This window comes from Alosa sapidissima, chromosome 21 (assembly GCF_018492685.1).
Source record: "Alosa sapidissima isolate fAloSap1 chromosome 21, fAloSap1.pri, whole genome shotgun sequence".
NCBI classification, from domain to species: Eukaryota; Metazoa; Chordata; class Actinopteri; order Clupeiformes; family Clupeidae; genus Alosa; species Alosa sapidissima.
In genome coordinates, this window is record NC_055977.1 from 18,784,735 (window position 1) to 18,812,718 (window position 27,984).

At 43.2% G+C, this 27,984-nt stretch overlaps 1 protein-coding gene across 1 annotated transcript; it reads left to right on the plus strand.

Annotated features, from left to right (window-relative positions):
* The first annotated feature begins 4,052 nt into the window (after window positions 1–4,052).
* Window positions 4,053–27,621, plus strand: eppk1 (epiplakin 1). Its single transcript, XM_042076161.1, has 2 exons — window positions 4,053–4,129; window positions 7,976–27,621. The coding sequence occupies exon 2, from the start codon at window positions 7,984–7,986 to the stop codon at window positions 27,100–27,102; it is 19,119 nt and encodes a 6,372-aa protein (XP_041932095.1). The 5' UTR covers window positions 4,053–4,129; window positions 7,976–7,983; the 3' UTR covers window positions 27,103–27,621.
* Window positions 27,622–27,984: the final 363 nt, after the last annotated feature.

A 27,984-nucleotide genomic window follows, 5' to 3' on the forward strand; every position in this document is an offset into this window, starting at 1 on the left:
TATCTTAGCATGAGGTATCCATAACTCACACGTTACTCATACACAAATAGAACAGAAAAGGCACTAAAAAACATAGCTTCTGATTCTTAAGCAGTGTTGGGCAAGTTACTTAAGTCATTTCAAAGTAATTTGTTACATTATAATATTACTGTCTCTTCATGAATTGTAAGGCATTACACTACTATTGTATTACTTTTAAGTTACTTTTACCAAAATATCTAGAAATATGGATTTAGAATTCTAAATGCAGTTTATTATGCTCAATGCAGCTCATTGCACTTCTAATGGAGGGCGATGTGGTATAACATAATGACTGAGCTAGGCTTAAGGCTAACAACAGTAGAATTCTAATAGGCAAAAGGTTGAAGTCTGGTCAATTGTGATAGAAATGCTGTAACTTTAGGCTTAGGCCTACGAATTAAAATCAACAGAGAGCCCACTACCTGTATATTTTAACCCAAAACTTGTCAAGATAGGCTACACAGTGCCGCTGCTGGCCATTTTGGTGCCCTAACTGGTGAAATACAGTATTAACCTAAGTATGTCATCATATGGCCAACTATAAAGATGTAATCTGCCTGTTCCCAGGGATGGGTAGTATTTCTGAAACATGTCCCCCCCCAAAGTCTATGGTGACTACGGCCCTGTAGAGATCTTTCGGTTTCACACAAAGTGTACTTAACTGTTCTTCATATCCTAGTTGTCTCTGATAAATTGAAAATAATGAACGTAGGATTATGTCCATCAAGTCAGTTGCAGCCAGCCACAGTCATCTTCAACCAGTAACAGGAGATACGTTCTGCTATTTGCGCAGTTGTTTGCGAATATGTATCAAAACATAACACCACTTAGTTTCAGGTTAAAATGCATTGTAATGCGCGTTACTGAAGTTTGTACCGAGTAAAATATTACCCAATAGTTTTTTTGTAATGCCTTACATTACAGCGTTACAGCAAAAAGCAATATATTACAGTAATTACATTACTTTTGTAACTCGTTACTCCCAACACTGTTTTTAAGTGACAAATATCCTGTAAATTTCACTTCCCAATAGTGGTGTTGTTACACCACTATTAAGAAAAAGCCCCCGGCCTGCCTATAAAACTTCAAGAGCAATTCTGCCAAACAGTATAAAAATTGTAAAGGGGACCTGATTGGATTGCAAATGCAGGAAAATCTGATTTTTAGACTTTTATTGCTACCACGTCTGCTGAATTCCTTTAGCTTATATAGTTTAAAGGACCATGTTAAATATAGACATATATTATCCCCACAAAATTACATATCTTCAATGTTGATATCACAGTTCAAGTTTATTGAAGAAAGTTTGCCCATTTAGCAACTCGCCAATGCAGCTTTTTTTCACAGCAAACTGGGGAAAACAATGCAACTTGTTGGCCTACCTCATTACAGTGAAGTGAAAGACTCTGTTTACAGATATGAATCAGCATGGGCCAGTAGTACAACAATGTCTATCGGCACTGCTTATTATTAGTTTCATTGTACCACTCTACAAAACTGCCATGGACAATAATTATAAAAACTACAATAAATACAAAAATGTATAGGCTACACCTATTGACCCACGCAGGGAAAAGAGTCTTTACGGATGCTTTGTTAAATATTCTGCTCTATTGATCAAGTTTTTTTTCAACTTGAGGGCACTCTATGATAACAATAACACATTGCTGTGGTCGTTATCACTATCTTATGATAAGAAAATAATGAGGACACCATACTTTCACATGCAGGAACCCTTCAACAACTTTCAGTATTGCTGAGGGGAGTGTCTTGCCAGGGGAGGGGTTGTGTGTGTGTGTGTGTGTAAAAGAGGGGAGGGGGGCAGGGTTGGAGTTTCATTTCTGTAGGCTAATTTGCTCTATATTCATTTGCTGGTCCTAATGGTCTACATCAGTGGTCGCCAATCCGTCGATCGCGATCGACCTGTAGATCTTTAGAACTTGCTCAGTAGATCCCGAGAATAACAGGAAAAATAAAAACAGTCACCAAATTCTTGCATGATCGCCAACGTTTACAGGGCCTAAAAATCAGCGCGGGATTGCGGGTATAGCGCGTGATTTATTCAAGACCCGCAACTCTAGCCATCATAATGCGAGAAATTCCTGCACATATTTTACAGCGCTGTCTGATAACGTTAATCTAATAATGGAGCGGCGTGAATGCGGGACCGGACGGACCAACTTCTGACTTGAACCGAACGTAACCCCATGATGCAGACACACACACACGCACAGCACCACTTTGCAGGTGCGCTCTCTCTCTCTCGCAACAGGACTTGTCACCGCTGAAGTCAAATTATGCTAGGTGCTTCTACATCAACAGAAAAAGAAAACGAATGTTTAGCGATCAGGAACTGTCAGGAATTTGTTCTTCATTTGAAGAATGCAATCGATTACGTACGTGCACAGACAGCTGTAACAGACACGGAGCGCGTTGTAGGGATTTGGCCACATTACTTACGGTTACTTTCACTTCCTAGAGTGCGCATTCATTACGTGAAAGACGCTTCATACTAAAGCAGCGATCAAACATTATCAAATTTATCATGACGTGTTGTCACAAACACTTACTCCAATTAGAAAATCAAAACCAAAATCATGTACATGTAAATAAAGACTATGTTAAGTGTTGTTATCTCATTGATGCTTGTAGCCTATAAGGGGGTGGAGGATGTAGGCTATTTTTGACCTGAAACATTTGCCTAAATAAAAGGCCTTAAATTGGAAGTATTTTAGCTTTGATTCTCTTTTGACGCTTCATGGTAGATCTTGTCTTTGTTCGGGGCGAGGTCAGGGATCTTGGGCTCAAAAAGGTTGGGGACCACTGGTCTACACGTTGACAGTCTGCAGCTTAAGGCATGTTGCTCATCAGCGCGTCATCAGAGGTGGGCTGTTTCTGTAGATGAGTAACAAGCAGAAAATGGTGTGTGACTTCCCTTAGATGAGACTAAAACAGAAGGTGACCATATCTCATCTCTTGGCTATGAGCCACTGGGTGTGGTCATGGTAGTGGTGAGAAAAGGTTGAGGGTAAGAATTTGAAAAGACAGAGAAAAGACCTTTCAACCCCTTCATCTGCATTAATTACAATGGGGGGATTAGACAGTCAGTGCATAACTTACTCGTAAAGATAAGAGCTTGAAACACCCGTTGTTTAAACAGACATGTGTAAAATGTCAGGACCCTCAAAAATGTTGTTACACCACTATTTAGAACAAGCCTCCGACCTGCCTATAAAACTCCAAGAGCAATTCTGCCAAACAGTAAAAATTGTAAAGGGGACCAGATTGGATTGCAAATGCAGGAAAATCTGATTTTTAGGCTTTTATTGCTACCACGTCTGCTGATCTCTGCTGAATTCCTTTAGCTTATATGGTTTAAAGGACCATGTTAAATATAGACGTATATTATCCCCACAATTACATATCTTCAATGTTGATATCACAGTTCAAGTTTATTGAAGAAAGTATGCCCATTTAGCAACTCACCAATGCAACTTTATTTCACTGGGCACACTGGGGAAAGCAATGCAACTTGTTGGCCTACCTCATTATAGTGAAGTGAAAGACTCTGTTTACAGATATGAATCAGCATGGGCCAGTAGGATAACAATGTCTATCGGCACTGCTTATGATTGTAGTTTCATTGTACCACTCTACAAAACTGCCAATGACAATAATTATAAAAACTACAATAAATACAAAAATGTATACACCTACTGAAACACGCATGGAAAAGACGGATGCTTTGTTAAATATTCTGCTATTGATCAAGTTTTCATCACATCGCTGTGGCCGTTGCATCACTGTCTGATGATAGGGAAATAATGAGGACAGCATACTTTCACAGGAACCCTTCAACAACTTTCAGTTTTGCTAAAGGGAGTGTCTGGGTTTTGTGTGTGTGTGTGTGTGTGTGTGTGTGTGTGTGTAAAGGATGGGAGGGGGCAGGGTTGGAGTGTGGGTGTGTGAGGAGGGGCCTGCCTGACCGACTCATTTTAAAGCTAAACAGCAGAGCTGCACTGTTTGTTCTGCACTGGGGTTAAGAGAAGGAGATCTCCTGTAGCAGACAGTCCCGGTCCCCCAACCTTTGCATCTGGAGGGTTTATAGGTAGGTCACCTTCTGTCTAATGAACAAGCTTTCCCTTTCCTGACTAACACTTGAGTGCCTCACTTAGTTGTGGAACGCTTTTAGTATGTAGGGTTTACTTGTTGGCCAGTTTTTGTTGTGTATGTCAGTATGAAAAGTAGGCCTAAGACACATCTAACTTGAGCAAAGAGGTCAACAAACTTTTCTAGAAATGTATCTATGCCATGAATGACACAGTTAAGTGGTTTTTAGTGCTAGGTTTTTTTTTTTGCTTTTTTATTGTTGCAAGCACTGAGGTGTGTCGGGGCCATAAAAACTCTCAAGTGTGCAAGTGAGCACAATGCTTTTCTTTGTGAAGTCATTAATTCCACTTGTATGTATTCTCAAAATTCTTGTCAGAGTGCGTTGTTTAGCATTATAATGTGAGCCATGCTTCACCAGTACAAACAGGAAAGGAGTGTGTGTGGTGCAGAGCAGAGTCTTTTCACCTCGCTTGGCATGGATGCTGGGAGTGTTAACTCACACAGATACAGTACTTGCACCTTTGACCAATCCTCCCTGCAGGCTGAGCTATGCGAGTTTATGACCATTTGGTATCTCTGTATGGCTCAAAATGTGTTGCTGCCAAAACAAACACAGGCATGCACTGACAAAGAGGTGGTATTGCAAAACATATGCTTGGCTGTAGACAAATCTTTGGACTGAGAGTTCAGTTTCATTATGCAGTGAATTGCATTAATGTGATTCTATTATAGTTGAGAGCAAGTGTTCTGGTGTTTTCAACAAAGCTACTTAATGTTATCATGCATTGGCTCACCTCTGAGCATGCTTTTCCAGTTTAGGTAAAACACATATCAGATTGTTTCCCCATATAACCCACTCCCTGAATGCTGGCTTATGTCCAACACTAACAGAGACTAGTACTGCTCAAAGATGTCATCCATCATCTGCAAAAGTGTGAAATGCTGAAACCACAAACTAGATTCAAACTATTTAGTCTTTCATATTAAAATGTTCTATCAATGTGCTCTATAATGTCAATAACTGTTTTTGAATTTACACTAAGTCAGTATACTGTATCTATTATTGTTTTGGTTTTTTTAATAGTAAGAGCAGGTGGGCAAGCGAGTTTTCTCAGTGAAGTCATTCAGTTTCATGAGAGGATAACAAAAGAAATGCTATTCAGTGAGGGGAAATCCTTGCACACTCACATCCGTTATAGTGTCACTACACAAGGCTGTGTATTACAGAAGGTCTGATGGATGTGATGGATAGTTTATTCTTATTTAAACTGCTGTTTACTTAGCCAAATGTCAGAGTAGACTCTAGAACCCGAACTGGTATAGATAACCAGCCAGTCAGAAGAGCATTGTCAACTATGTACAAATTAAATAGTTGATAGGTGATCATAATAGTTGATTCTGCCTTCCTAGGGTGGATGCACTTAAGTTTGGTTTATGCTTCTGCGTCCACTTGGTACAGTGGCTATGCCATTGGATCAATGCCATTGTGAACCTTTCGTCGTCTCCTGTGTCTGCGCAGCTCACCACCGAAACAGTAGTCAGAATGGAAAACTCATCAATTAAAGTAGATGTGAGTGTCCAAGGAATTTCCCTTACCAAATAGCATGTCTGTTGTGTTAGCAGGGAGATTGTGTACTGTGAACTGAGGAGAGCTTGTCTGTCCTGTTTTTAAGAAGAAGCTTGCAATGCCCCCCCCCCCCTCTTGAACTGGAGTGGCATAGATTCTCAGTAGGATTTTGATCAGAGATTTGACTGAACCACTCTATGGTATTCGCTTCAATGTTATTACGTCACTCCTGTGTTTCTTCAGCTTTGTGCCTGTGGCAGTAGGCCTACTGTTATCAAGAATTTTTCCAAAATGCTACGCCTGCTCATCCCCTCACCCGTGAGAATGTATAACTTAGTCCAGAGGCTAATTGTTCAGTGAAGACATATCTACCATACATTTGAAAAGTTAAAAATGTTATGCATGAATTGACATCGCATATACTTTCTATAGTAAATATAGCAATGTTTAGCTAGTCATTATCAGCTTCTTTATCAGTTTCTTCTTTACACAGTGATGGTCAGGCTCAGTTGGCTGAGCCTCAGTTAGGGAATGCCTTACATGCCTTTCCATGACAATGGAAATATATTGACAATAGTTCCCTGACAATAGGTCCAGTAAGGACAAGTTTCTGTTACTTTTACTTTGAATTCCATTCTCCAAGGGTTTCTTGAGCTTCCGGCTTTTCTGGTTTGCTCAACAGTTCCATGTCAATGCATGTCTTGAACACATAATTCCTTTAATTTTATGACTCCTGGGCATATCTTGTCAAGAAAAAAATATATTCATTAATGCAGCAATGTCATAATGATGTATCAGTGTCTTTAGTACATAAAGATCCTAAACCTCCCTTATACACAGAACACAGTGTAACCTCACTAATCATGATGAGCTGGCTCATGTATTAATTAATGCAATAATCATTTGTATTCCCACTAACTCAATTCTGACTGCTGCTCAGAAAGTTGTTTTGCATTTTATACCTCTTAGAATGCTTATAATTTAAAACAATTTGACAGAGCTTGCACAAAGTAAAGGGGCATTTGTTTGCATTGTGTACATGGTGAGGTTTGGAACACTGCCTGTTGCCCATGGGATGGATGAACTGTATCTCCCATATAATTGGTGTTGATAAATGCAGTACAACTGTTCATCATGATACACAAGGTATATTCACATTCCTCTGTTAGCTCATTAACTGGTTTCCATGACAGCTTGCCTGCATGCTTCTAGTAGAAAAAGTAATGTTTTATGTCAACATAGGGAGGACACTTAGTTACATAACATAATTTAACCAGACAAATGTTACTGCGGGGTATGTGTTTTTGGAGATGTGCCAAGTGTATCTGGATGTAATCCAAACAGAAGTTTGCTGACCTCATAAAGTTAAAGAATACATATTTGTTTAAAATAATGGTCATGGCAAACACATGCTGTCGAGGGCAGCTAAATGAAAAATCACATACAGCTCGGCAAAGGCAGTGTCAGTTCTTGCCTTAGATGGACAGTGTTTTTGTCCTCTTTTTTTGAGAACTATTAAGCCTCTGGTTTGCATTTAGCAGCAATATTGAAGGGTGAGGGCCAACCATTTTAAGCCTGTATGCAGGCAAGTGCACAGACCCCAGGTGGTGCATCTGGATGCAGACCCCAAACACCTGCTTTACCCTTGGACTTGATAACATTTACATTACATGTATTCATTTATCCAAAGTGACGTACATGATATGTATTATGTCATATATTATATTACAAGGGCCATCCTCCTGAGAGCACCTCAGGGTTAAGTGCCTTGCTCAAGGTCACAACAGAGGGAGCCAGGAATTGAACCCAGAACTTTTCAGGCTACTGCCTGCTAGCCCAGCTCCTTAGTCACTATACCACGACCCCCCCCCCCCCCCCCCCTCCCGCCCCCGCAGTGCCAGTTGTACAAGATACTATTTCTAATGTCATTTCTTTTTATTTTACCATTTTATTTTAACTTATGGCATCAATTTTCAATTAATGCTGTTCTCAAACAACTGTTTTTGAGTTCTAATTATGTGAGACTGCACTTTTTGAGCTTGAGCACCTGTCCCATAACATTTCTGTGTCTGGTCCACACCATATCATTGGTTAATCCAAAAGTTAATTTGTCCATTAGCCCAGATCAAAACAAAAAGACTGAAGATAAACATCACCCCATAACAATTATGCAATGCATTATGTAATTTTCAGCAGGCCTAGTTGGTTTATCTTAGCAGGCATTACAAATATTAATGTGAGGATATCTTTTTAATCTAAACTCTTTTTTATTCACAGAACTAAAGATGGAGTCAAATGTGGCAGAAAATGGCCAATCCAGCAGTGTTGTGGCTGGTGTGTTTCTTGAGAAGACCAAAGAAACACTCACCATATACCAAGCAATGAAGAAACGTCTGCTGAAACCAGGAGCATGTCAAGCTCTCCTAGAGGCTCAGGCTGCTACAGTCGGCATAGTGGATGCCATTAATAACAAGAAGTTTTCGGTGGAGGAAGCTGTGAACAATGGCATAGTTGGGCCAGAGATGAAAGAGAAACTTCTGTTTGCTGAGAAAGCCCTTGTAGGCTACACAGATCCATACACCAATGAAGCCATCTCGGTTTTTCAAGCAATTCAGAAGAATGTCATTCCCTGTGATGTTGGAGCGAGGCTGCTGGAGGCTCAAGCAGCAACAGCAGGTATTTATGACCCTGTTGAGAAGACCTTTATTTCAGTAGAGTCAGCGAGTAAGAAGGGGTACTATGACAAAGATCTTCTAGACAGTCAAGAAGAAGCCCTGAAAGTGTTCAACGATCCAATCTCACAAGAACAACTTAACTACAAGCAACTACTGAAAAAGTGTACGGTAGATACTGGAAGTGGATTGCATCTCCTACCCATTTGCATTACCTTTAAAGGACTGCGCAGAGCAGTATCTTCTACGGAGCTCCTGGCATCAAAAATCATTGACAAGGACACGTATGACAACCTTCAAAAAGGCCAAACTACCACCCAAGATGTGATGCTCATGGAGACCGTGAAAGAATACTTGGAAGGAAAAGGAAGCATTGCTGGTCTTGCACTGATGTCATCTGGCAAAAGGATGAGCATCTACCAAGCCATGAAAGAGGGCATCCTCATGCCTGGAACAGCACTGATTCTTTTGGAGGCGCAAGCTGCAACTGGATTCTTGATTGATCCTGTCAAAAATAAAAAGTACAGTGTGGATGATGCTGTCCGAGATAGGATTGTTGGTCCAGAGTATCACACCAAATTGCTTTCTGCTGAACGGGCTGTCACTGGCTATAAAGACCCCTACACTGGTAATATAATATCCTTATTTCAGGCGCTATCAAAGGAGCTCATCATAAAGGAGCATGGAATCAGACTGCTGGAAGCTCAGATTGCTACAGGAGGACTAATTGACCCAATAAACAGTCATCGACTGCCAGTGGATGTTGCCTATGAGAGAGGTCTGTTTAATGAGGAAATGAATGCCATTCTAGAGGACCCTGGCGACGACACCAAGGGGTTCTTTGACCCAAACACAAAGGAAAATCTGACCTATTTGCAGCTGATGGAACGCAGTGTCATTGACCCAGCCACTGGACTCTGTCTTCTGCCAATCAAATCAGAGTCTGGTGGCTTAAACTACACATTCATTGACTATGAAACCAAACTGACTTTTAAGGAAGTCATGGTGACAGTCACCTATGGCAAATATATGGGAATGAAGACCTCACTTTGGGAACTAATGATGTCAGAGTACCTCAGTGAAAAACAACGGAGAGATATCATTCAACAGTACCGTGAGAGGACACTCACAATTCAGGTTGTCATTACAAAGGTGCTTGAGATCATTGAACATTCAGTAAAGTCAGCCAAGATTACATTTGAAGGAATAAGAGAAACCGTCACAGCAGAACAACTGGTAGAGGCTGACATTATTACCAAAAATGTCCTTCAACAACTAAGCACAGGGAAAAAAACTACCACCGACATTATGAAGGAGGAGGAGGTGAAGACATACCTACAAGGAAAATCAAGCATTGCTGGAATTTTGCTACCAGACTCACAGATAATGTCCATATATCAAGCCCAAACAAAAGGTAAACTAAGACCTGGAACCAGTCTCATTCTGCTTGAAGCTCAGGCAGCTACAGGTTTTGTAATTGATCCAGTCTCAAACAAAAAATTCTCAGTGAAAGATGCTGTAAAAAATAAAGTAGTGGGACCAGAGCTTCAAGCAAAGCTACTCTCAGCAGAAAGAGCAGTGACAGGCTACAAAAATCCACACGATGGCAAGACAATCTCTTTATTTCAGGCCATGCAGAAAGATCTCATCGTAAAAGATCATGGTATTCGCCTGCTGGAGGCACAGATTGCAACAGGGGGGATCATTGACCCCATAAATAGTCATCGCATTCCAGTCCATGTGGCATATAAAAGGGGATACTTTAATGTGGAGATGAATCAGATACTCAGTGATCCTACAGATGACACAAAAGGGTTCTTTGACCCAAACACTCAGGAGAATCTGACCTACCTGGAGCTCATGGACAGGTGTGTTATTGACTTTAACACAGGCCTCTGCCTCTTGCCTCTGAAAGGGAAGGATCACAGGGTGAATATACAGGAACATACAAAGACATTCAAAAAGACATATGTCAGTGTAAAATATGGCCGGTTCAAAAATAAACAGGTCACACTTTGGGAACTTCTGAACTCTGAGTATTTGTCAGAGGACAAAAGACAGGACCTGCTCAAACTTTACAAGTCAAGACAGATTACCATTGAGAAAATAATCACTTTGATTGTGGAAATGATCAAGACCAAAGAGGGTAAGAAGGAGCCAAGTTTACATTTTGCAACTCTGAGGAGCACCATCAGTGTTTCAGCACTCAAAGATGCAGGAGTTCTTGGAGATGAAACATATGAAGCTCTAATTGAGGGGAGGCTAACTCAAGAAGACATTCTACAGACTGGAACAGTGGCCAAATACCTGAGAGGGACAAGCTCTATTGCTGGAGTAATTCTGCAGCCATCCAATCAGAAAATAGGCATCTACGATGCCAAGAGAAAAGGTCTCTTGACTCCTGGGACAGCTTTGTGCCTTCTGGAAGCTCAGGCTGCAACAGGCTACATCATTGATCCGGTGAAAAATGAAAAACTTACTGTGGACCAGGCTACAAAGCAGCGAGTGATCGGACCAGAGCTTTATGAGAAACTCCTATCAGCAGAGCAGGCAGTGACGGGATACACAGATCCCTATAGTGGCAAGAAAATTTCACTCTTCCAAGCAATCCAGAAAGATCTGATTCTGAAACAGCATGGTATTCGTCTCCTTGAAGCCCAGATAGCAACAGGCGGTATAATTGACCCAATATATTGTATACATTTACCCATTGAGGTGGCGTACAAAAGGGGTTATTTTGATGCTGATATGAATAAGACTCTGACAGACCCCACTGATGACACAAAAGGGTTTTTTGACCCAAACACACACAAGAACATGACCTACATGGAGTTGTTGCAGCAGTGCACCACAGACCCACAGACGGGGTTCCTTCTCTTGCCACTGAAGAAAAAAGGAGAAGCTGAAGAACAAACACAAAAGGTGAAATCCATGGAAAAAATGAAAAGAGATTTTGAGAAGCACCTGGTGAATATCTCTATTGGCCAATACTCTGGCAAATGCATTTCACTGTGGGAGTTACTTCACTCAGAATACTTCAACGACTACGAAAGGCAGAAGATTCTGGAAAAGTATGGAATGTCTTCGATAACTATTCAGCAGATTGTTACACAGGTCACAACAACAATTGAAACTACTGAACGGAGCAACACAAATCTGCTTACAGATGAGGAAATTGAGAACATTTTCAAACTAAAGTCCATACATCTCAAGGCTGGGAAATTGGCAGGGAAGCAAGTGACAGTGTGGGAACTTCTGCACTCAGAATACATATCTGTCAAAAAGAGAACTCAATTAATACTTGACATCAAAGAGAGACGACTCACAATTGAGGAAATAGTTGTTCTAGTGACTGCAATTGTAGAAGAGGCGACTACAGAGAAACATAAGTTTAAAGGATTAAGAAAACAAGTTTCTGCAAGCCAACTGTTTGAATCAAAAATTATATCAAAAGATGTCTTAGATCAGATCATAAAAGGTGAAATCACAGATGAAGACCTGATTGAAATGGACTCAATTAAAAAATATCTCACTGTAACAAACAGCATTGCAGGGGTAAGAATTGAGTCAACAAAACAGATCATGAGCATCTATGAGGCCAAAGCCAAAGGACTGCTGACAACTGGAACATCTCTGGTCCTGCTGGAAGCTCAGGCTGCCACTGGCTTTGTCATTGACCCAGTCAACAACAGAAAACTGTCTGTAGAGGAGGCAGTTACTGCAGGTGTGGTGGGTGCAGAATGGAAGGCAAAACTGCTGTCAGCAGAAAGGGCTGTCACTGGCTACAATGATCCTTACACTGGCGGAACCATCTCCCTGTTCCAGGCCTTGAAAAAAGATCTTATAGTCAAAGATCATGGAATTCGCCTTCTTGAGGCACAGATAGCCACTGGTGGAATTATTGACCCAGTTCACAGCCATCGAGTGCCCATAGAGGTCGCCTACCAGAGGGGCTACTTTGATGAGGAAATTAACCAGATCCTGTTAGATCCAGATGATGACACAAAGGGTTTCTTTGATCCAAACACTAAGGAAAACCTTACTTATTTGCAACTAATAGAGAGGTGTGTGATTGACCCAACCACAGGACTCAGCCTGCTTGCAATAGTGAAAAAAGGAGAATTCTACTTCTTTATTGATGAAAATACAAAGACAATTCTAAAGTCAACAATAACAAAAAAAGCAAAGGGTAAATTTAGAGGACATGAGGTGTCTCTGTGGGAACTCCTTTACTCCATGTACATCACTGAGGAGAAACGGAGAGATCTTGTGCAGCAGTACAAAAATGGAGCAATTACAATTGAATACTTTATGGAACAGGTACTGACAATCATTCAAAACAAAACCTCCTCAACAAAAACTGAACAAAAAGAAGAAAAGTCTACATCTCAAAGCACAAAGACAACAACTATCACTACAACAACAACTAAATCATTCCATGGAATTAGGAAGGATGTGACAGCTGATGAGCTGTTGCAGTCCAAAATCATTGGCAAGGACCTTTATAATGACCTCAGTGCTGGCAAAGTCACTGTGGACCATGTGAGTGAAATGGACTCTGTGCGCAGGTACCTGCAAGGCACTAACAGCATTGCTGGAGTCTATGTTCAATCCACTAAAGAAACTCTAAGCATTTCTGAGGCCAAAACCAAAGGACTGCTGACACCTGGAACATCTCTTGTTCTGCTGGAAGCTCAAGCTGCAACTGGTTTTGTCATTGACCCAGTCAACAACAGGAAGTTGTCGGTGGAGGAAGCCGCTGCTGCAGGCGTGATCGGGTTGGAATGGAAGAGCAAACTGCTATCAGCAGAGAGGGCCGTCACTGGCTACACAGACCCTTACACTGGCGGCACAATCTCTCTGTTCCAGGCCTTGAAGAAAGACCTTATTGTAAAGGATCACGGCATACGTCTACTGGAGGCTCAAATTGCTACAGGTGGGATCATCGATCCAGTATACAGCCATCGAGTGCCAGTAGAAGTGGCCTACCAGAGGGGCTACTTTGATGAAGAAATGAACCAGATCCTCTTAGATCCAGATGATGACACCAAGGGCTTCTTTGATCCCAACACCAAGGAGAACCTCACATATCTGCAGCTGGTAGAGAGGTGTGTGAGAGATCCTGTCACAGGACTCAGCCTGCTTGTAATTGCAAAAAAAGGAGAGTTTTACTTTTTCGTTGATGAACACACAAAGACCATTCTCAAGTCCACCACCACAACAAAGGCAGGAGGCAAGTTCTCTGGACAGACAGCTTCGCTGTGGGAGCTCCTTTACTCCATGTACATCACTGAGGAGAAACGGAGAGATCTTGTGCAGCAGTACAAAAATGGAGCAATTACAATTGAATACTTTATGGAACAGGTACTGACAATCATTCAAAACAAAACCTCCTCAACAAAAACTGAACAAAAAGAAGAAAAGTCTACGTCTCAAAGCACAAAGACAACAACTATCACTACAACAACAACTAAATCATTCCATGGAATTAGGAAGGATGTGACAGCTGATGAGCTGTTGCAGTCCAAAATCATTGGCAAGGACCTTTATGATGACCTCAGTGCTGGCAAAGTCACTGTGGACCATGTGAGTGAAATGGACTCTGTGCGCAGGTACCTGCAAGGCACTAACAGCATTGCTGGAGTCTATGTTCAATCCACTAAAGAAACTCTAAGCATTTCTGAGGCCAAAACCAAAGGACTGCTGACACCTGGAACATCTCTTGTTCTGCTGGAAGCTCAAGCTGCAACTGGTTTTATCATTGACCCAGTCAACAACAGGAAGTTGTCGGTGGAGGAAGCCGCTGCTGCAGGCGTGATCGGGTTGGAATGGAAGAGCAAACTGCTATCAGCAGAGAGGGCCGTCACTGGCTACACAGACCCTTACACTGGCGGCACAATCTCTCTGTTCCAGGCCTTGAAGAAAGACCTTATTGTAAAGGATCACGGCATACGTCTACTGGAGGCTCAAATTGCTACAGGTGGGATCATCGATCCAGTATACAGCCATCGAGTGCCAGTAGAAGTGGCCTACCAGAGGGGCTACTTTGATGAAGAAATGAACCAGATCCTCTTAGATCCAGATGATGACACCAAGGGCTTCTTTGATCCCAACACCAAGGAGAACCTCACATATCTGCAGCTGGTAGAGAGGTGTGTGAGAGATCCTGTCACAGGACTCAGCCTGCTTGTAATTGCAAAAAAAGGAGAGTTTTACTTTTTCGTTGATGAACACACAAAGACCATTCTCAAGTCCACCACCACAACAAAGGCAGGAGGCAAGTTCTCTGGACAGACAGCTTCGCTGTGGGAGCTCCTTTACTCCATGTACATCACTGAGGAGAAACGGAGAGATCTTGTGCAGCAGTACAAAAATGGAGCAATTACAATTGAATACTTTATGGAACAGGTACTGACAATCATTCAAAACAAAACCTCCTCAACAAAAACTGAACAAAAAGAAGAAAAGTCTACATCTCAAAGCACAAAGACAACAACTATCACTACAACAACAACTAAATCATTCCATGGAATTAGGAAGGATGTGACAGCTGATGAGCTGTTGCAGTCCAAAATCATTGGCAAGGACCTTTATAATGACCTCAGTGCTGGCAAAGTCACTGTGGACCATGTGAGTGAAATGGACTCTGTGCGCAGGTACCTGCAAGGCACTAACAGCATTGCTGGAGTCTATGTTCAATCCACTAAAGAAACTCTAAGCATTTCTGAGGCCAAAACCAAAGGACTGCTGACACCTGGAACATCTCTTGTTCTGCTGGAAGCTCAAGCTGCAACTGGTTTTGTCATTGACCCAGTCAACAACAGGAAGTTGTCGGTGGAGGAAGCCGCTGCTGCAGGCGTGATCGGGTTGGAATGGAAGAGCAAACTGCTATCAGCAGAGAGGGCCGTCACTGGCTACACAGACCCTTACACTGGCGGCACAATCTCTCTGTTCCAGGCCTTGAAGAAAGACCTTATTGTAAAGGATCACGGCATACGTCTACTGGAGGCTCAAATTGCTACAGGTGGGATCATCGATCCAGTATACAGCCATCGAGTGCCAGTAGAAGTGGCCTACCAGAGGGGCTACTTTGATGAAGAAATGAACCAGATCCTCTTAGATCCAGATGATGACACCAAGGGCTTCTTTGATCCCAACACCAAGGAGAACCTCACATATCTGCAGCTGGTAGAGAGGTGTGTGAGAGATCCTGTCACAGGACTCAGCCTGCTTGTAATTGCAAAAAAAGGAGAGTTTTACTTTTTCGTTGATGAACACACAAAGACCATTCTCAAGTCCACCACCACAACAAAGGCAGGAGGCAAGTTCTCTGGACAGACAGCTTCGCTGTGGGAGCTCCTTTACTCCATGTACATCACTGAGGAGAAACGGAGAGATCTTGTGCAGCAGTACAAAAATGGAGCAATTACAATTGAATACTTTATGGAACAGGTACTGACAATCATTCAAAACAAAACCTCCTCAACAAAAACTGAACAAAAAGAAGAAAAGTCTACGTCTCAAAGCACAAAGACAACAACTATCACTACAACAACAACTAAATCATTCCATGGAATTAGGAAGGATGTGACAGCTGATGAGCTGTTGCAGTCCAAAATCATTGGCAAGGACCTTTATGATGACCTCAGTGCTGGCAAAGTCACTGTGGACCATGTGAGTGAAATGGACTCTGTGCGCAGGTACCTGCAAGGCACTAACAGCATTGCTGGAGTCTATGTTCAATCCACTAAAGAAACTCTAAGCATTTCTGAGGCCAAAACCAAAGGACTGCTGACACCTGGAACATCTCTTGTTCTGCTGGAAGCTCAAGCTGCAACTGGTTTTATCATTGACCCAGTCAACAACAGGAAGTTGTCGGTGGAGGAAGCCGCTGCTGCAGGCGTGATCGGGTTGGAATGGAAGAGCAAACTGCTATCAGCAGAGAGGGCCGTCACTGGCTACACAGACCCTTACACTGGCGGCACAATCTCTCTGTTCCAGGCCTTGAAGAAAGACCTTATTGTAAAGGATCACGGCATACGTCTACTGGAGGCTCAAATTGCTACAGGTGGGATCATCGATCCAGTATACAGCCATCGAGTGCCAGTAGAAGTGGCCTACCAGAGGGGCTACTTTGATGAAGAAATGAACCAGATCCTCTTAGATCCAGATGATGACACCAAGGGCTTCTTTGATCCCAACACCAAGGAGAACCTCACATATCTGCAGCTGGTAGAGAGGTGTGTGAGAGATCCTGTCACAGGACTCAGCCTGCTTGTAATTGCAAAAAAAGGAGAGTTTTACTTTTTCGTTGATGAACACACAAAGACCATTCTCAAGTCCACCACCACAACAAAGGCAGGAGGCAAGTTCTCTGGACAGACAGCTTCGCTGTGGGAGCTCCTTTACTCCATGTACATCACTGAGGAGAAACGGAGAGATCTTGTGCAGCAGTACAAAAATGGAGCAATTACAATTGAATACTTTATGGAACAGGTACTGACAATCATTCAAAACAAAACCTCCTCAACAAAAACTGAACAAAAAGAAGAAAAGTCTACGTCTCAAAGCACAAAGACAACAACTATCACTACAACAACAACTAAATCATTCCATGGAATTAGGAAGGATGTGACAGCTGATGAGCTGTTGCAGTCCAAAATCATTGGCAAGGACCTTTATGATGACCTCAGTGCTGGCAAAGTCACTGTGGACCATGTGAGTGAAATGGACTCTGTGCGCAGGTACCTGCAAGGCACTAACAGCATTGCTGGAGTCTATGTTCAATCCACTAAAGAAACTCTAAGCATTTCTGAGGCCAAAACCAAAGGACTGCTGACACCTGGAACATCTCTTGTTCTGCTGGAAGCTCAAGCTGCAACTGGTTTTATCATTGACCCAGTCAACAACAGGAAGTTGTCGGTGGAGGAAGCCGCTGCTGCAGGCGTGATCGGGTTGGAATGGAAGAGCAAACTGCTATCAGCAGAGAGGGCCGTCACTGGCTACACAGACCCTTACACTGGCGGCACAATCTCTCTGTTCCAGGCCTTGAAGAAAGACCTTATTGTAAAGGATCACGGCATACGTCTACTGGAGGCTCAAATTGCTACAGGTGGGATCATCGATCCAGTATACAGCCATCGAGTGCCAGTAGAAGTGGCCTACCAGAGGGGCTACTTTGATGAAGAAATGAACCAGATCCTCTTAGATCCAGATGATGACACCAAGGGCTTCTTTGATCCCAACACCAAGGAGAACCTCACATATCTGCAGCTGGTAGAGAGGTGTGTGAGAGATCCTGTCACAGGACTCAGCCTGCTTGTAATTGCAAAAAAAGGAGAGTTTTACTTTTTCGTTGATGAACACACAAAGACCATTCTCAAGTCCACCACCACAACAAAGGCAGGAGGCAAGTTCTCTGGACAGACAGCTTCGCTGTGGGAGCTCCTTTACTCCATGTACATCACTGAGGAGAAACGGAGAGATCTTGTGCAGCAGTACAAAAATGGAGCAATTACAATTGAATACTTTATGGAACAGGTACTGACAATCATTCAAAACAAAACCTCCTCAACAAAAACTGAACAAAAAGAAGAAAAGTCTACGTCTCAAAGCACAAAGACAACAACTATCACTACAACAACAACTAAATCATTCCATGGAATTAGGAAGGATGTGACAGCTGATGAGCTGTTGCAGTCCAAAATCATTGGCAAGGACCTTTATGATGACCTCAGTGCTGGCAAAGTCACTGTGGACCATGTGAGTGAAATGGACTCTGTGCGCAGGTACCTGCAAGGCACTAACAGCATTGCTGGAGTCTATGTTCAATCCACTAAAGAAACTCTAAGCATTTCTGAGGCCAAAACCAAAGGACTGCTGACACCTGGAACATCTCTTGTTCTGCTGGAAGCTCAAGCTGCAACTGGTTTTATCATTGACCCAGTCAACAACAGGAAGTTGTCGGTGGAGGAAGCCGCTGCTGCAGGCGTGATCGGGTTGGAATGGAAGAGCAAACTGCTATCAGCAGAGAGGGCCGTCACTGGCTACACAGACCCTTACACTGGCGGCACAATCTCTCTGTTCCAGGCCTTGAAGAAAGACCTTATTGTAAAGGATCACGGCATACGTCTACTGGAGGCTCAAATTGCTACAGGTGGGATCATCGATCCAGTATACAGCCATCGAGTGCCAGTAGAAGTGGCCTACCAGAGGGGCTACTTTGATGAAGAAATGAACCAGATCCTCTTAGATCCAGATGATGACACCAAGGGCTTCTTTGATCCCAACACCAAGGAGAACCTCACATATCTGCAGCTGGTAGAGAGGTGTGTGAGAGATCCTGTCACAGGACTCAGCCTGCTTGTAATTGCAAAAAAAGGAGAGTTTTACTTTTTCGTTGATGAACACACAAAGACCATTCTCAAGTCCACCACCACAACAAAGGCAGGAGGCAAGTTCTCTGGACAGACAGCTTCGCTGTGGGAGCTCCTTTACTCCATGTACATCACTGAGGAGAAACGGAGAGATCTTGTGCAGCAGTACAAAAATGGAGCAATTACAATTGAATACTTTATGGAACAGGTACTGACAATCATTCAAAACAAAACCTCCTCAACAAAAACTGAACAAAAAGAAGAAAAGTCTACGTCTCAAAGCACAAAGACAACAACTATCACTACAACAACAACTAAATCATTCCATGGAATTAGGAAGGATGTGACAGCTGATGAGCTGTTGCAGTCCAAAATCATTGGCAAGGACCTTTATGATGACCTCAGTGCTGGCAAAGTCACTGTGGACCATGTGAGTGAAATGGACTCTGTGCGCAGGTACCTGCAAGGCACTAACAGCATTGCTGGAGTCTATGTTCAATCCACTAAAGAAACTCTAAGCATTTCTGAGGCCAAAACCAAAGGACTGCTGACACCTGGAACATCTCTTGTTCTGCTGGAAGCTCAAGCTGCAACTGGTTTTATCATTGACCCAGTCAACAACAGGAAGTTGTCGGTGGAGGAAGCCGCTGCTGCAGGCGTGATCGGGTTGGAATGGAAGAGCAAACTGCTATCAGCAGAGAGGGCCGTCACTGGCTACACAGACCCTTACACTGGCGGCACAATCTCTCTGTTCCAGGCCTTGAAGAAAGACCTTATTGTAAAGGATCACGGCATACGTCTACTGGAGGCTCAAATTGCTACAGGTGGGATCATCGATCCAGTATACAGCCATCGAGTGCCAGTAGAAGTGGCCTACCAGAGGGGCTACTTTGATGAAGAAATGAACCAGATCCTCTTAGATCCAGATGATGACACCAAGGGCTTCTTTGATCCCAACACCAAGGAGAACCTCACATATCTGCAGCTGGTAGAGAGGTGTGTGAGAGATCCTGTCACAGGACTCAGCCTGCTTGTAATTGCAAAAAAAGGAGAGTTTTACTTTTTCGTTGATGAACACACAAAGACCATTCTCAAGTCCACCACCACAACAAAGGCAGGAGGCAAGTTCTCTGGACAGACAGCTTCGCTGTGGGAGCTCCTTTACTCCATGTACATCACTGAGGAGAAACGGAGAGATCTTGTGCAGCAGTACAAAAATGGAGCAATTACAATTGAATACTTTATGGAACAGGTACTGACAATCATTCAAAACAAAACCTCCTCAACAAAAACTGAACAAAAAGAAGAAAAGTCTACGTCTCAAAGCACAAAGACAACAACTATCACTACAACAACAACTAAATCATTCCATGGAATTAGGAAGGATGTGACAGCTGATGAGCTGTTGCAGTCCAAAATCATTGGCAAGGACCTTTATGATGACCTCAGTGCTGGCAAAGTCACTGTGGACCATGTGAGTGAAATGGACTCTGTGCGCAGGTACCTGCAAGGCACTAACAGCATTGCTGGAGTCTATGTTCAATCCACTAAAGAAACTCTAAGCATTTCTGAGGCCAAAACCAAAGGACTGCTGACACCTGGAACATCTCTTGTTCTGCTGGAAGCTCAAGCTGCAACTGGTTTTATCATTGACCCAGTCAACAACAGGAAGTTGTCGGTGGAGGAAGCCGCTGCTGCAGGCGTGATCGGGTTGGAATGGAAGAGCAAACTGCTATCAGCAGAGAGGGCCGTCACTGGCTACACAGACCCTTACACTGGCGGCACAATCTCTCTGTTCCAGGCCTTGAAGAAAGACCTTATTGTAAAGGATCACGGCATACGTCTACTGGAGGCTCAAATTGCTACAGGTGGGATCATCGATCCAGTATACAGCCATCGAGTGCCAGTAGAAGTGGCCTACCAGAGGGGCTACTTTGATGAAGAAATGAACCAGATCCTCTTAGATCCAGATGATGACACCAAGGGCTTCTTTGATCCCAACACCAAGGAGAACCTCACATATCTGCAGCTGGTAGAGAGGTGTGTGAGAGATCCTGTCACAGGACTCAGCCTGCTTGTAATTGCAAAAAAAGGAGAGTTTTACTTTTTCGTTGATGAACACACAAAGACCATTCTCAAGTCCACCACCACAACAAAGGCAGGAGGCAAGTTCTCTGGACAGACAGCTTCGCTGTGGGAGCTCCTTTACTCCATGTACATCACTGAGGAGAAACGGAGAGATCTTGTGCAGCAGTACAAAAATGGAGCAATTACAATTGAATACTTTATGGAACAGGTACTGACAATCATTCAAAACAAAACCTCCTCAACAAAAACTGAACAAAAAGAAGAAAAGTCTACGTCTCAAAGCACAAAGACAACAACTATCACTACAACAACAACTAAATCATTCCATGGAATTAGGAAGGATGTGACAGCTGATGAGCTGTTGCAGTCCAAAATCATTGGCAAGGACCTTTATGATGACCTCAGTGCTGGCAAAGTCACTGTGGACCATGTGAGTGAAATGGACTCTGTGCGCAGGTACCTGCAAGGCACTAACAGCATTGCTGGAGTCTATGTTCAATCCACTAAAGAAACTCTAAGCATTTCTGAGGCCAAAACCAAAGGACTGCTGACACCTGGAACATCTCTTGTTCTGCTGGAAGCTCAAGCTGCAACTGGTTTTATCATTGACCCAGTCAACAACAGGAAGTTGTCGGTGGAGGAAGCCGCTGCTGCAGGCGTGATCGGGTTGGAATGGAAGAGCAAACTGCTATCAGCAGAGAGGGCCGTCACTGGCTACACAGACCCTTACACTGGCGGCACAATCTCTCTGTTCCAGGCCTTGAAGAAAGACCTTATTGTAAAGGATCACGGCATACGTCTACTGGAGGCTCAAATTGCTACAGGTGGGATCATCGATCCAGTATACAGCCATCGAGTGCCAGTAGAAGTGGCCTACCAGAGGGGCTACTTTGATGAAGAAATGAACCAGATCCTCTTAGATCCAGATGATGACACCAAGGGCTTCTTTGATCCCAACACCAAGGAGAACCTCACATATCTGCAGCTGGTAGAGAGGTGTGTGAGAGATCCTGTCACAGGACTCAGCCTGCTTGTAATTGCAAAAAAAGGAGAGTTTTACTTTTTCGTTGATGAACACACAAAGACCATTCTCAAGTCCACCACCACAACAAAGGCAGGAGGCAAGTTCTCTGGACAGACAGCTTCGCTGTGGGAGCTCCTTTACTCCATGTACATCACTGAGGAGAAACGGAGAGATCTTGTGCAGCAGTACAAAAATGGAGCAATTACAATTGAATACTTTATGGAACAGGTACTGACAATCATTCAAAACAAAACCTCCTCAACAAAAACTGAACAAAAAGAAGAAAAGTCTACGTCTCAAAGCACAAAGACAACAACTATCACTACAACAACAACTAAATCATTCCATGGAATTAGGAAGGATGTGACAGCTGATGAGCTGTTGCAGTCCAAAATCATTGGCAAGGACCTTTATGATGACCTCAGTGCTGGCAAAGTCACTGTGGACCATGTGAGTGAAATGGACTCTGTGCGCAGGTACCTGCAAGGCACTAACAGCATTGCTGGAGTCTATGTTCAATCCACTAAAGAAACTCTAAGCATTTCTGAGGCCAAAACCAAAGGACTGCTGACACCTGGAACATCTCTTGTTCTGCTGGAAGCTCAAGCTGCAACTGGTTTTATCATTGACCCAGTCAACAACAGGAAGTTGTCGGTGGAGGAAGCCGCTGCTGCAGGCGTGATCGGGTTGGAATGGAAGAGCAAACTGCTATCAGCAGAGAGGGCCGTCACTGGCTACACAGACCCTTACACTGGCGGCACAATCTCTCTGTTCCAGGCCTTGAAGAAAGACCTTATTGTAAAGGATCACGGCATACGTCTACTGGAGGCTCAAATTGCTACAGGTGGGATCATCGATCCAGTATACAGCCATCGAGTGCCAGTAGAAGTGGCCTACCAGAGGGGCTACTTTGATGAAGAAATGAACCAGATCCTCTTAGATCCAGATGATGACACCAAGGGCTTCTTTGATCCCAACACCAAGGAGAACCTCACATATCTGCAGCTGGTAGAGAGGTGTGTGAGAGATCCTGTCACAGGACTCAGCCTGCTTGTAATTGCAAAAAAAGGAGAGTTTTACTTTTTCGTTGATGAACACACAAAGACCATTCTCAAGTCCACCACCACAACAAAGGCAGGAGGCAAGTTCTCTGGACAGACAGCTTCGCTGTGGGAGCTCCTTTACTCCATGTACATCACTGAGGAGAAACGGAGAGATCTTGTGCAGCAGTACAAAAATGGAGCAATTACAATTGAATACTTTATGGAACAGGTACTGACAATCATTCAAAACAAAACCTCCTCAACAAAAACTGAACAAAAAGAAGAAAAGTCTACGTCTCAAAGCACAAAGACAACAACTATCACTACAACAACAACTAAATCATTCCATGGAATTAGGAAGGATGTGACAGCTGATGAGCTGTTGCAGTCCAAAATCATTGGCAAGGACCTTTATGATGACCTCAGTGCTGGCAAAGTCACTGTGGACCATGTGAGTGAAATGGACTCTGTGCGCAGGTACCTGCAAGGCACTAACAGCATTGCTGGAGTCTATGTTCAATCCACTAAAGAAACTCTAAGCATTTCTGAGGCCAAAACCAAAGGACTGCTGACACCTGGAACATCTCTTGTTCTGCTGGAAGCTCAAGCTGCAACTGGTTTTATCATTGACCCAGTCAACAACAGGAAGTTGTCGGTGGAGGAAGCCGCTGCTGCAGGCGTGATCGGGTTGGAATGGAAGAGCAAACTGCTATCAGCAGAGAGGGCCGTCACTGGCTACACAGACCCTTACACTGGCGGCACAATCTCTCTGTTCCAGGCCTTGAAGAAAGACCTTATTGTAAAGGATCACGGCATACGTCTACTGGAGGCTCAAATTGCTACAGGTGGGATCATCGATCCAGTATACAGCCATCGAGTGCCAGTAGAAGTGGCCTACCAGAGGGGCTACTTTGATGAAGAAATGAACCAGATCCTCTTAGATCCAGATGATGACACCAAGGGCTTCTTTGATCCCAACACCAAGGAGAACCTCACATATCTGCAGCTGGTAGAGAGGTGTGTGAGAGATCCTGTCACAGGACTCAGCCTGCTTGTAATTGCAAAAAAAGGAGAGTTTTACTTTTTCGTTGATGAACACACAAAGACCATTCTCAAGTCCACCACCACAACAAAGGCAGGAGGCAAGTTCTCTGGACAGACAGCTTCGCTGTGGGAGCTCCTTTACTCCATGTACATCACTGAGGAGAAACGGAGAGATCTTGTGCAGCAGTACAAAAATGGAGCAATTACAATTGAATACTTTATGGAACAGGTACTGACAATCATTCAAAACAAAACCTCCTCAACAAAAACTGAACAAAAAGAAGAAAAGTCTACGTCTCAAAGCACAAAGACAACAACTATCACTACAACAACAACTAAATCATTCCATGGAATTAGGAAGGATGTGACAGCTGATGAGCTGTTGCAGTCCAAAATCATTGGCAAGGACCTTTATGATGACCTCAGTGCTGGCAAAGTCACTGTGGACCATGTGAGTGAAATGGACTCTGTGCGCAGGTACCTGCAAGGCACTAACAGCATTGCTGGAGTCTATGTTCAATCCACTAAAGAAACTCTAAGCATTTCTGAGGCCAAAACCAAAGGACTGCTGACACCTGGAACATCTCTTGTTCTGCTGGAAGCTCAAGCTGCAACTGGTTTTATCATTGACCCAGTCAACAACAGGAAGTTGTCGGTGGAGGAAGCCGCTGCTGCAGGCGTGATCGGGTTGGAATGGAAGAGCAAACTGCTATCAGCAGAGAGGGCCGTCACTGGCTACACAGACCCTTACACTGGCGGCACAATCTCTCTGTTCCAGGCCTTGAAGAAAGACCTTATTGTAAAGGATCACGGCATACGTCTACTGGAGGCTCAAATTGCTACAGGTGGGATCATCGATCCAGTATACAGCCATCGAGTGCCAGTAGAAGTGGCCTACCAGAGGGGCTACTTTGATGAAGAAATGAACCAGATCCTCTTAGATCCAGATGATGACACCAAGGGCTTCTTTGATCCCAACACCAAGGAGAACCTCACATATCTGCAGCTGGTAGAGAGGTGTGTGAGAGATCCTGTCACAGGACTCAGCCTGCTTGTAATTGCAAAAAAAGGAGAGTTTTACTTTTTCGTTGATGAACACACAAAGACCATTCTCAAGTCCACCACCACAACAAAGGCAGGAGGCAAGTTCTCTGGACAGACAGCTTCGCTGTGGGAGCTCCTTTACTCCATGTACATCACTGAGGAGAAACGGAGAGATCTTGTGCAGCAGTACAAAAATGGAGCAATTACAATTGAATACTTTATGGAACAGGTACTGACAATCATTCAAAACAAAACCTCCTCAACAAAAACTGAACAAAAAGAAGAAAAGTCTACGTCTCAAAGCACAAAGACAACAACTATCACTACAACAACAACTAAATCATTCCATGGAATTAGGAAGGATGTGACAGCTGATGAGCTGTTGCAGTCCAAAATCATTGGCAAGGACCTTTATGATGACCTCAGTGCTGGCAAAGTCACTGTGGACCATGTGAGTGAAATGGACTCTGTGCGCAGGTACCTGCAAGGCACTAACAGCATTGCTGGAGTCTATGTTCAATCCACTAAAGAAACTCTAAGCATTTCTGAGGCCAAAACCAAAGGACTGCTGACACCTGGAACATCTCTTGTTCTGCTGGAAGCTCAAGCTGCAACTGGTTTTATCATTGACCCAGTCAACAACAGGAAGTTGTCGGTGGAGGAAGCCGCTGCTGCAGGCGTGATCGGGTTGGAATGGAAGAGCAAACTGCTATCAGCAGAGAGGGCCGTCACTGGCTACACAGACCCTTACACTGGCGGCACAATCTCTCTGTTCCAGGCCTTGAAGAAAGACCTTATTGTAAAGGATCACGGCATACGTCTACTGGAGGCTCAAATTGCTACAGGTGGGATCATCGATCCAGTATACAGCCATCGAGTGCCAGTAGAAGTGGCCTACCAGAGGGGCTACTTTGATGAAGAAATGAACCAGATCCTCTTAGATCCAGATGATGACACCAAGGGCTTCTTTGATCCCAACACCAAGGAGAACCTCACATATCTGCAGCTGGTAGAGAGGTGTGTGAGAGATCCTGTCACAGGACTCAGCCTGCTTGTAATTGCAAAAAAAGGAGAGTTTTACTTTTTCGTTGATGAACACACAAAGACCATTCTCAAGTCCACCACCACAACAAAGGCAGGAGGCAAGTTCTCTGGACAGACAGCTTCGCTGTGGGAGCTCCTTTACTCCATGTACATCACTGAGGAGAAACGGAGAGATCTTGTGCAGCAGTACAAAAATGGAGCAATTACAATTGAATACTTTATGGAACAGGTACTGACAATCATTCAAAACAAAACCTCCTCAACAAAAACTGAACAAAAAGAAGAAAAGTCTACGTCTCAAAGCACAAAGACAACAACTATCACTACAACAACAACTAAATCATTCCATGGAATTAGGAAGGATGTGACAGCTGATGAGCTGTTGCAGTCCAAAATCATTGGCAAGGACCTTTATGATGACCTCAGTGCTGGCAAAGTCACTGTGGACCATGTGAGTGAAATGGACTCTGTGCGCAGGTACCTGCAAGGCACTAACAGCATTGCTGGAGTCTATGTTCAATCCACTAAAGAAACTCTAAGCATTTCTGAGGCCAAAACCAAAGGACTGCTGACACCTGGAACATCTCTTGTTCTGCTGGAAGCTCAAGCTGCAACTGGTTTTATCATTGACCCAGTCAACAACAGGAAGTTGTCGGTGGAGGAAGCCGCTGCTGCAGGCGTGATCGGGTTGGAATGGAAGAGCAAACTGCTATCAGCAGAGAGGGCCGTCACTGGCTACACAGACCCTTACACTGGCGGCACAATCTCTCTGTTCCAGGCCTTGAAGAAAGACCTTATTGTAAAGGATCACGGCATACGTCTACTGGAGGCTCAAATTGCTACAGGTGGGATCATCGATCCAGTATACAGCCATCGAGTGCCAGTAGAAGTGGCCTACCAGAGGGGCTACTTTGATGAAGAAATGAACCAGATCCTCTTAGATCCAGATGATGACACCAAGGGCTTCTTTGATCCCAACACCAAGGAGAACCTCACATATCTGCAGCTGGTAGAGAGGTGTGTGATAGATCTTAACACAGGTCTGAGTTTACTTAGTCTAAAGAAATAAATGAGAGCCAGGAATGTTCTTTTGACCGGGTCTTTTCAGTTAGGAAAATTTACCATGTACTTTTTTCTTAAATACTCTACTGCAAATTGTGAGAAGGTCTATTATTTACTAAACATTTGCTATTAACATTTGCTATTTGCCATTTCATGTACTAATTATATTTATTATATGTGCCATATATCAGGTCTAAAAGGGCCTCAGATAAGTCATTAATAATAAAAAAACAATGTCTATGATGTTGAAGGTAAAAAATATTGCAACTACTTTATGTGTTTACAAAATCTGTTCTTTCTAATAATGTAACATTTTTTTTTATTTGTATTTGATACATCTGTTAAATTCTGAGTAAAATAACTGCAGAAGATTATTCATGAGATAAATAAAAAGGTTTTAATCTGGAATTGAATGAAAATGTATATAACTTTAATGCTGACTTTCTTCATGCTTTATGGCATACTGCTTTGCACAGGGCAATAAAAGAGAAAATAAAATCCTCTGTGTCCTCATAACTAAAACTAACCAGCTGACTGTACCTCTTTTATTTCTTATTTAGCCTACATTTTCTAAAACTTATAGGATCAAGGACTTAAACGTTCCGGTCCTTGATTGTGATCTTGGCTGAATCGCGTTTGATGCCGTTGTAAAATGCATAAACACAGAGACGGTTGATAAAGTTAACTATAGAATCTTTGATAAACACACACCTTGACCGCATTTCGTTCTGCGCTACCATAACTTAAAAAGTTCAAGTAGCTGTGTCTCGACGTTGCTTGGCAACCATTCAGATAAAGGACATATATTTCTTGTTGGAAGAATAATTATCTATAAATAAATTGTTACATTTCTCTTTGCTGTACCTTTATGAAACTTTGCCAGGTATTT

What these genes read in the sequence shown, in the direction of transcription:
- eppk1 (XM_042076161.1), top strand. Translation starts at nt 7,984, where the DNA reads ATGGAGTCAAATGTGGCAGAAAATGGCCAATCCAGCAGTGTTGTGGCT.